At 48.6% G+C, this 9,357-nt stretch overlaps 2 protein-coding genes across 3 annotated transcripts in view; one reads left to right on the top strand and one right to left on the bottom strand.

The window, feature by feature from the left end:
- The window catches only part of actr2a (actin related protein 2a), a 7,085-nt gene extending 1,794 nt beyond the window's left edge, over nucleotides 1–5,291 (bottom strand). For both annotated transcript variants that reach the window (XM_041035438.1, XM_041035437.1), the window contains exons 1-9: nucleotides 5,174–5,291; nucleotides 3,978–4,088; nucleotides 3,450–3,665; nucleotides 2,645–2,717; nucleotides 2,068–2,204; nucleotides 1,616–1,765; nucleotides 1,397–1,542; nucleotides 775–907; nucleotides 1–170 (exon numbers count right to left, since the gene is read on the bottom strand). The exon at nucleotides 1–170 is cut by the window's left edge and continues 798 nt beyond it. In XM_041035438.1, coding sequence (XP_040891372.1) covers nucleotides 1–170; nucleotides 775–907; nucleotides 1,397–1,542; nucleotides 1,616–1,765; nucleotides 2,068–2,204; nucleotides 2,645–2,717; nucleotides 3,450–3,665; nucleotides 3,978–4,088; nucleotides 5,174–5,221 — 1,184 coding nt within the window. In that variant the 5' untranslated portion in view covers nucleotides 5,222–5,291. The remainder of the gene's footprint in view (nucleotides 171–774; nucleotides 908–1,396; nucleotides 1,543–1,615; nucleotides 1,766–2,067; nucleotides 2,205–2,644; nucleotides 2,718–3,449; nucleotides 3,666–3,977; nucleotides 4,089–5,173) is intronic.
- Nucleotides 5,292–5,876: 585 nt separating this feature from the next.
- LOC121180205 (E3 ubiquitin-protein ligase TRIM21-like) lies at nucleotides 5,877–8,593 on the top strand. The gene is made up of 2 exons (XM_041035416.1): nucleotides 5,877–6,017; nucleotides 6,449–8,593. The coding sequence occupies exon 2, from the start codon at nucleotides 6,456–6,458 to the stop codon at nucleotides 8,094–8,096; it is 1,641 nt and encodes a 546-aa protein (XP_040891350.1). The 5' UTR covers nucleotides 5,877–6,017; nucleotides 6,449–6,455; the 3' UTR covers nucleotides 8,097–8,593.
- The last annotated feature ends 764 nt before the right edge of the window (nucleotides 8,594–9,357 follow it).

Here is a 9,357-nt window from a genome sequence, read left to right as displayed (position 1 = left end):
TATCTGACAGTGACTCCCAGCTTCTCCAGCACCCTCGTCCCTTTCTCCTGGTACTCCTCCCTCGTCATCCAGAAGTTGTCCTTGTCCTTCATGATGTCGGCCAGCACGGCGCCGCCCAGGAACACCATGTGTTTGCGCCGGGGGGGGTCCTCTATCCTGATTTTGAATTTCTGCGGTGGAGATGAGGTGGAAAGAAGCAGAGAGAGTTAACAGAAGAAAGGAGGCAATAATAACGTGCTGAAACACCCGCCGCCCCGTGAGCTCCCTGAAATAGACAGAGGACAATTGTCTTTTAATGACAGGTTGGAGGATTTCCCCAGCAGAGCGCACTTCCTCTCAGGGAGACGCAGAAACAATGAGATGTTATATTCTCAGCCTGTCAGACCGGCCTGTGGCCTCAGCACTAGCTGGTGACGAAAACTCTGAGGAAGCAGCGCGGAGAAAAACACTGAGTCCTTCACTGCAGTTCACACACACACACACACACAGAGACAGACACACACACACACACACAGACACACACACACACAGAGACACACACACAGACAGACAGACAGACACACACAGAGACACACACACAGACACACTCACACGCACACACAGACACACACACACACAGAGACACACACAGACAGACAAACACAGACACAGACAGACAGACAGACACACACAGACACACACAGAGACACACACACAGAGACAGACACACACACACACACACACACACACACACACACACACACACACACACACAGCGGTCAGTGGGAAACTCACTGAAAGCTTGTCCACGTCTCCTCTGAGCACTCGCTCCAGGTAGAGCTGTTTGAGCTCACGCTCCAGGCGGGACGGCAGGCCGGGATACATGGTGGAGCCTCCGGACAGGACGATGTGCTTATAGAACTCAGCTCTGATCAGAGAAACACGACAGAGCTCAGACACCAAACGTGATGTGGCAGATGTTTCAGCCTGTGTCTGTGAGGAGCCTTGGCCTGGGTGTTTGGGATGTAGCCCACACAGATACAGTGGACTGACTGTGTTTAGCTTCCTTATCCAGGTGAGACGTCTCCTGTCGCTCTGACACAGACTCAACCCCACGAGTCTGTATCAGTCTAACAAATTTTCAAATTATCTGATTTTCTATCTTCTTTTTCAAAATGTCTTTTTCGTATCTGTGGTACTTTTCCAGAACCTTCACCGTTTTCTTCAACGATAGCTTTCTCACGTAATGAAAACTTTCCATTTGAATAATTAAATTCTATTGTAAAGTAAAATCTGTGCAAATATCTTTAAAAAATAAGGCACATTCTTGGAGGGATCACGATATGAAAGCAGCTCATCGTCACCGAGGAAACGTTCCACAGCGGCGACAGAAGGTGAGTGGACACTGACGGCTCACCTGGTGTCGATGTCCGCGGCCTGGATGGTGTTGAAGAGCAGCTCCGCCACGCCCACCCCCTCCACGTTGATGAGGTGTGGCTGAAACAGAGCCTCTGGGGCTTCGAACCTCTCCCCTCCCACCTTGATCACCCTGCCGTCTGGGAGCTGAGGACAAAAACAAGAAGCCGTCAGCGAAGGAGCGGGTACAGCAGAGTGCACTGACGTGACCGTCACCGACCGTGTACGACTCCACCAGCACCGTCGTCTCCAGCGCCAGCTTCTGCTCCTGTTCGATGTTGTAACCGACGTAGCACAGCTTCTCCTTCATCATCCTCACCGTCTCAAAGTCCGCCGAGTGGTTGAAGGCGTAGCCTCGCAGCAGCAGCAGCTGGTGGACAGGACAGACAGCACAGGGACACTGTCACAGGGCCGTCCCTCCAAGTCTCTGATCGAACTCTGAGCGTCAGCATCACGACAAAATACAAATGCAAACTCTGCTGGATTTATTTGGATCTATGTGGCTTAAAGTATGTGGTCATCCAAGTATCATATGTGCTTTCTGAACATGTAACTTCCAAACCATGGGCATTAATCTGCTGCTGTCACTATATCCACGTGTACACATACTTTTGGCCATTAAGCGCATCAGCGTCCCCTCGGTCTCATATCGCTGCGTGGTGCAGCCGGTACCTTGATGAGGTAGCGCGTTATGTCCCTCCCTGCGATGTCGAGGCGCCGGGTCAGGTGGGGCAGCGAGAAGCCCTCGTACACAGGACAGATGTGAGTGACACCATCACAGGAGTCGACCACCACACCGGTCAGAAGCCCTGCAACAAAACACACAAACAAATGTGTATCAGCCCGAACTGAGCACTGATCTACGGTGCCACTGCAGGTCAAAGTTCAGAGACACACAGAGAACGATCCCATCATCTCCTCACACTACAGCTCGCAGCTCATTCATTAAAACTGCTGTCAGATCTGTGTCGGTATCCGCTGAGCCACTGACCGTCGGTCGGTGCCTGGCTGTCTCTGCAGGAGGGACAGGGTGCACCGTCATTACAACCTGGAACTAACAACCCAGGATCACCGCGGCGTCTGCAACCGTCCAAAACACCGTATAAACCACGTGTCAGACTACAACTCAGCTCAGACCTGACGACACCTGTGTTGCCATAGCTACAGCCTGACGTCCACATTCAGCTCGAGGCAGCAAACACGCATCCATCAGTGTAACAGTGATCACGGGTTACGGAGGTAAACGCACCTTGAGCGTAGAGGGTAAGGACGGCCTGGATGGCGATGTAAACTCCTGTGAACTGGTACGTTTCAAACATCACCTGACAGAGAAAAACACAAAGGACAGGGTTCGTGCTGAGACTCTTTCAGACCTCTGTCCAGTTAAAGACCGACAGAAAACCTGGAGGAAACACAGGAAGTGCATTTACAACTTACAACTGACATTTACAGTCCGTCACATCTTTACCAGTACTCCCCTTTTGCCAGTTTTTCTATAACATTAATTGAGTGTAACAGGAATGTTAGGCAAACTGGTGACAGATTAATCAATTAAAAAATAGTTTCTGACAGTATGAACACTCATCACTCATCAGACGTCGAGCGTCTCAGCTGCTGTAGCACCGACAGTGTTTGATAAAAAGACCCGCCGACCCCTGAAGATCCAGTTACACACAACCTGCTCCACATCAGGTTAACTTCAGACCCAAACCTGTCAACAGCCCAAACTACCGACCAATCGGATCACTGGAAACACTGAGTCATCATTCCTACAGGATCCTGACAGGGACAAAAGACTGTGAGCAGAACTGTTCATTCAAACTAAAGCTCCGATGCTTTGATTAGAAACATGATCAAGCTTTCAGTCAGACTCTTGTCTGACCTGTACAGCTTCATGGTACAGGTGATCCAGGATGGCCAGTGTTTGGCTCAGTGAAGCCGGATGACACAGAGACATCCTGGACACGTTGAACCTGCTTTGTAACACAGGCCTCAGGTCGCTCGGACCAAAGTAAAACCATCAGAAATGCTCCATCTTACTCCCAAACACTGACCTCGATGATCTTTTCTCGGTTCTTGGTCGGGTTCATGGGCGGCTCGGTCAGCAGGATCTTGCAGCTGCATGAGTTGATGTTGAGTTTCTCTGGGCCAAAGGTGTAGTCCCACAGGTGCTTCATGTCGTCCCAGTTCCTGACAATGCCATTCTCCATGGGGTAGTTCACCTCCAGCATGGAGCGCAGCTCGCTGGCCTCGTCCCCCACCATCAGATCCTGTGAGAAGTCAAAGGTCAGCGGGCTGAGAGAGACACTTCAGACTCACAGCTGATTTCTCCGATCATTTCCCTCTGGCCTGACTGAAGAGGAGTAAACCCATGAAATCAGCTGCACTGTTACTGGTTACGATGTAAACCTGCAGACCTGTAGGACGAGGAACCACTGTGCTATCATGCACGATGACGTGGTGCAGGAACCTCAGACCTGATCCAGCTGTCCCGACACATCCAAAGAACCAAGAGTAACAAGGAGAAGCTGCATGATGGACACACACCATGAATGAAAACAAACTCAGGCAGGTGGAAATACCTTGATTTCAATGTTGCCGACTTTAGCCGTGGAGCGGATGATTGGCCGGCCGACCAGCGCTGGGAAAATGTGCCCGGGGAAGTTGGAGCCTGCATAGCCACATTTGACAAACTACGATGAAATGGAAGAAGAAAAGAGGAAAAACATGTTAGAATAATTAAAACAACACAGTAGAATATAATGTGTGTTCATTCATGGCTTCAAATCCACGGTGGAGGTGCACAGAGACACTGTCCACAGACGTATGCACCCAAATGTACATGTATGTGCTGAGTTACTGTGTGAACACACACACACACACACATTTATATATCCTGCATGTGGACAAATAAACACAGAGACAGGCCCTGACTAACTCGCCCGTGTTTATTCTGACGCAAACCTTCCTCTGTGATGATTTTAGCACAAACGTCCGTTCACACCTGAGACAGGTGAGATCTCAAAAAGTTTCCTTTTATAGAAGAAGTGCCTCAGCGTCCGCGCACGACACGTCGGGTCTGCGCTCCGCTTCGGGCCCGGTGTCACCGAGCGGTTTGTTCCGGTTCGGTGTGTGTGTGTGTGGGGGGGGGGGGAGGGGGGGGGACCGAACACCGTCTCTGACAGCAGTGATGCTCCGGTTTAAGGTGGGCGGGGCCGGTTAGCCGCTGAGCTAACACAGCTAGCTGAGGACTCACAGAAAAGCACTCAAACGATGACGTGTCGAATAAAGACTTGCACTTGTCGTTACAGCTGCTTTCTGGCGGCTTCGCCCCAAACTCTGAATATTTAATAAAATGCTTAATAAACCACTGTAGACACGAAGCTAGCTGGCGTGGCTAACGTTGCCCTGAACGTGACGCTGCTAACGCAGGCTGAGTCCGTTCACTTTCATTCAAACTCCAACGAACCGTTGATGTTCCGGTGCCGCGCTGCTGTGGCTGCGCGTGGGTTTAACGGCTCAGCGGCAAACTGTCCGCGAGACCGTCACACCCAGCCGAGTTAGCCGTTAGCTGTTAGCAGCCCGGTTCACCAACACGCTGGTTAAAAGACAGACTGATAAACATAAACTGCAGGTGTGTGATGACTCAGGTGAATCCAGCTGACAGCCCACACAGACAAGCTAACGCGTTAGCCTCTTAGCTTTCCGCCACTTCCTGTTTCCACTTCTTTCCGTTTTCTTATCAGACCGATACCGGCCCGCCGGGTCTCACACTCACCCCGGTTCCGTTGTCACAAACCACGACTTTCCTCCCGTGACTGTCCATGGTGTTGTTTTGAATGAATCCGGCAGCAGCCTCCTCCTCCTGCACACACCGTCAAGCTCACCGACACACCGGAACACACCTAACACTACAGGTGTGGTTCCTTCACATTAAAAGCATTGTAACACTGCGTGAAGAACTTTGTATGACATGCAACGGCCCCACAGTCCGTCTGTCTCTGAAGTCTCAGCCGGACAATGTGGGGGTGTTTGCGGATTATGAGGAGGGTCTGGTCTCCTTATGATGTAGATGCTCTCTCTCCTTTACTGGCTGCTCCTTGCTGATGAATGGTCAGGTGTATCTGTCTGAGGCTGGTGGACAGGCGCCACAGGATGACATCTGTGAGCTACACCATTTGCACACCTTTGGTGTTTGGCTGCCAAGATGTGAAATTAATAAATATGTTACTCAAATCAAAGAGACGGAGCTGCAGAGAGAAGACGAGTGGCAGTAAAACTGAGGCTCTCAGGGAGCCCTGCCTCTCCACACATGTACAACCAACAACCAACAAGCCATCAAATCCTCAATGAAGCTGTTAAGGTTTGATTCGGGGCCACTCCTTCACAGAGGAGGTGGGATCAGTATGCAGCCAGACAGGAATGTCTGCCTGGTATGAACATCACAGGAAAGAGAAGCTGGGTTCAGAAAATACCTCAAACGAAACTGAAAGTTTGCCAGAGCAACGATGGAGCTGAGACGTTAAGATGAGTCTCTCTGTTTCTCTCTGACGATGAGTGTTAAACGATCAGAGTTCATCAGGCCTCTCTCCTCGACACAGCAGCATCTCTGGCAAACACTGGTGAGTACAGCTGAACATATTCACTCTTTCAGAGGAATTAAAAATGGCCGTTCTCACCCAGGAGACCCCTGTATATTCTTTATATACCCTGTCATTTGATCATTTGATTCATTTAAAAAAATCAACTACAAACTTGCTTCACTTTTAATGTTGCTATGATTCCTCTGTCAAGCCTGAGAGAGAAACTGTGAGCACACCATTCCTGCCTCAGCTGGTTTCAGATCAGCGCCTCGTCCCTGTTCTTCTGCCTAAAGCTCAGTCTCTCAGATTCCATCAGTTAGTTCTTTACACTCGTCTGTGGATGATTTTCTGTTGTTCCTGAGTAAAGTTCAGTCAGAATGACAGTTTACACATCCACACACTCACTGCGTCTGACACTGCTGACAGGTGCCGCCTTACTTTTCTTCATATTTTCACTTTTGTTTCCACAGTGCAGACATGGCTGCTGCAAACTGTCTGCTTCATGAAGACCAGTTCCTGTGCTCCATCTGTCTGGATGTGTTCACTGATCCAGTCTCCACACCATGTGGACACAACTTCTGCAATCACTGCATCACTCAGCACTGGGACATGAATGTCCCGTCCCAGTGTCCCCTGTGTAAAAAGGTTTTCCACATAAAACCAGAGCTGAGGGTCAATACTTTCATCTCTGAGATGGTGGCTCAGTTCAGACAGGAAGCTCAACAGGAAGCCAGCAGCAGCAGCTCAGAGCAACAAGTTTCCAAACCAGGAGAAGTTCCCTGTGACGTCTGCACTGGAACCAAACTGAAGGCCCTGAAGTCCTGCCTGGTGTGTCTGACCTCCTACTGTGAGACTCACCTGGAGCCTCATCTGACGAATTCACGTCTGAAAAGACATCAGCTGATGGACCCTGTGGACAACATGGAAGACAGGATGTGTAGGAAGCACAACAAACCTCTGGATCTGTTCTGTAAGACCGACCAGACATGTGTCTGCGTGCTCTGCTCTGTGTTAGACCACAAGACACATGAGTTTGTTCCTGTGAAAGAAGAATATGAAGGAAAGAAGGCAGAGCTGGGGAAGACAGAGGCTGAGATTCAGCAGATGATCCAGGAGAGACGACTGAAGATTCAGGAGATCAAACAGTCAGTGGACTTCAGCAAGGAAAAGGCAGAGAGTAAGATCGCAGAAGGTGTTCGAGTCTTCACAGCTCTCATGGAGTCTGTTCAGAGAAGCTTGAATAAGCTCATTGAGGAGATGGAAGAGAAACAGAAAAGCACAGAGAAACAGGCTGAAGGCTTCATCACAGAGCTGGAACAGGAAATCTGGGAGCTGAAGAAGAGAAGCTCTGAGGTGGAGCAGCTCTCACTCTCTGAAGACCACCTCCACCTCCTCCAAAACTTCACATCCCTGAAAGCTGCTCCACCCACCAAGGACTGGACAGAGGTCAGAGTCCGTCCACCATCATATGAGGGGACTGTGGTGAAAGCTGTGGCTCAGCTGGAGGAGACGCTCAGTCAAGACATGAAGAAGCTGTTTGAGGCTGAGCTGAAGAGGGTCCAGCAGTATGCAGTGGATGTGACTCTTGATCCTCATACAGCTCATCCTAAACTCATCCTGTCTGATGATGGGAAACAAGTAAATCATGGTGATGTGAAGAAGAAGCTCCCAGACAACTCACAGAGATTTGATACTGGACTCTGTGTCTTAGGAAAGCAGAGTTTCTCTTCAGGCAGATTTTACTTTGAGGTTCAGGTTAAAAGGAAGACAGCGTGGACTTTAGGAGTGGCCAGAGAGTCGATCAACAGGAAGGGACACATCACACTCTCACCTGCAGATGGTTACTGGACTATATGGTTGAGAAACAGAAATAAGTACAAAGTTCCTGCCGGTCCTGATGTGTATTTGCATGTGAGATGGAGGCTGGAGAATGTGGGGGTGTTTGTGGATTATGAGGAGGGTCTGGTCTCCTTTTATGACGTAGATGCTGCAGCTCTCATCTGCTCGTTCACTGGCTGCTCCTTCTCTGACAGACTCCACATGTGCTTTGATCCTTGTCCTAATGATGGTGGTAAAAACTCCGCCCCTCTGATCATCACGCCCATCAAGTGCACTTAATGGAGTTATTAATTTTCTTTTCTTTTTGTTATTAAGTCATGTTCTTCCAGAAAACCTGCGCCCTGCGGACCCCTCACGTCCTGGACACACACTCTTTAAACTCTGTTACAGAAAACCAGCTGATACAAGGACAGGTTCTTTCCTCACACTGTTGCTCTGATGAATGTTTGACTTGTTTGCACTACAACCTGCACATACCTTTTTCAATGGTCTGAATATATATGTATATAGTTGCATTAACCACATTCAGACTGACTCACTGCACTATTGGTAGCTGTGAAAAAAAAAAAAAGCTTATTGGATGTTTTTTAGAAACTTATTCAGTTTGGGTTGATGTGTGTGTGTTTATGTGTGCCGGCATTTAAAATATATGTGTAACATACTGTGTAACATGTTGTATGTATGTTTTGCTTGTAGAGATCTTTATATTCTCAGATGAACGGGGTTGCTTGTACTTCCTGTCTGTCAAACGCCCCAAAAACTGAACTGAATAAAAACAGCTCACAACAAATTAAAGATTTAAATATATAAATAATATAAATAAAGTTGGATTGACTGATAAATATGTCTGACACAGGTAACATGTATCACAGCCTCAGACACGTGAAACCAACACTGACCTCTGCTGGTGGGAGGCTGTAACTTCACCTCACACCATGAAGTGGATAACATGGGAACTCTGGGACTTTCACACACACAAGACTGAAAGACATCAGGACAGTCAGGACTCTCTTCACCACACAGGAGGACAGTTTGGACTGAGATGTCCAGCCTCACAGTGAACGTGGGACCATAAGGTTTATCTTTATCTCATAAGCCACTGAATGGCCCAGGTTATGGATACTAAGAATCTCTGCAGCACAGTTTCTCCTCAGCGACAGAAACGCTCACAGTCTGAAAGAGAAGCACATTTATGCAGCGAGGAATCAGACTTCCTGTCTGAATCAGACCGTCCCTCATGTTTGGCCTTTTGCTATTAAACTGCAACAGACTGCACAGGTGAACCCGTTAACACCTGTTAGAAAATGTGCATCATAATTTCTCACGTCCCAAGGTGACGTCTTCAAATGTCTTTTGAAGACGTCACCTGGTTTCGTCTGACCAACAGCCCCGAACCCCGAGATGTTCAGCTGGTGATCAGGTACGACAAAGAACAAAACAAAATCTTCACACATCAGAAGCTGCAGCTTTAAACAATCACTAAAACAATTATGTGATGATTGAACACTTACTACACACTGTACGAGCATTTTTCTTCTTT

The sequence above is a fragment of the Toxotes jaculatrix genome, chromosome 4 (genome assembly GCF_017976425.1).
Source record: "Toxotes jaculatrix isolate fToxJac2 chromosome 4, fToxJac2.pri, whole genome shotgun sequence".
Classification (NCBI taxonomy): Eukaryota; Metazoa; Chordata; class Actinopteri; family Toxotidae; genus Toxotes; species Toxotes jaculatrix.
This window is presented reverse-complemented; position numbering and strand designations above follow the sequence as displayed.

What these genes read in the sequence shown, in the direction of transcription:
- LOC121180205 (XM_041035416.1), top strand. Translation starts at nt 6,456, where the DNA reads ATGGCTGCTGCAAACTGTCTGCTTCATGAAGACCAGTTCCTGTGCTCC.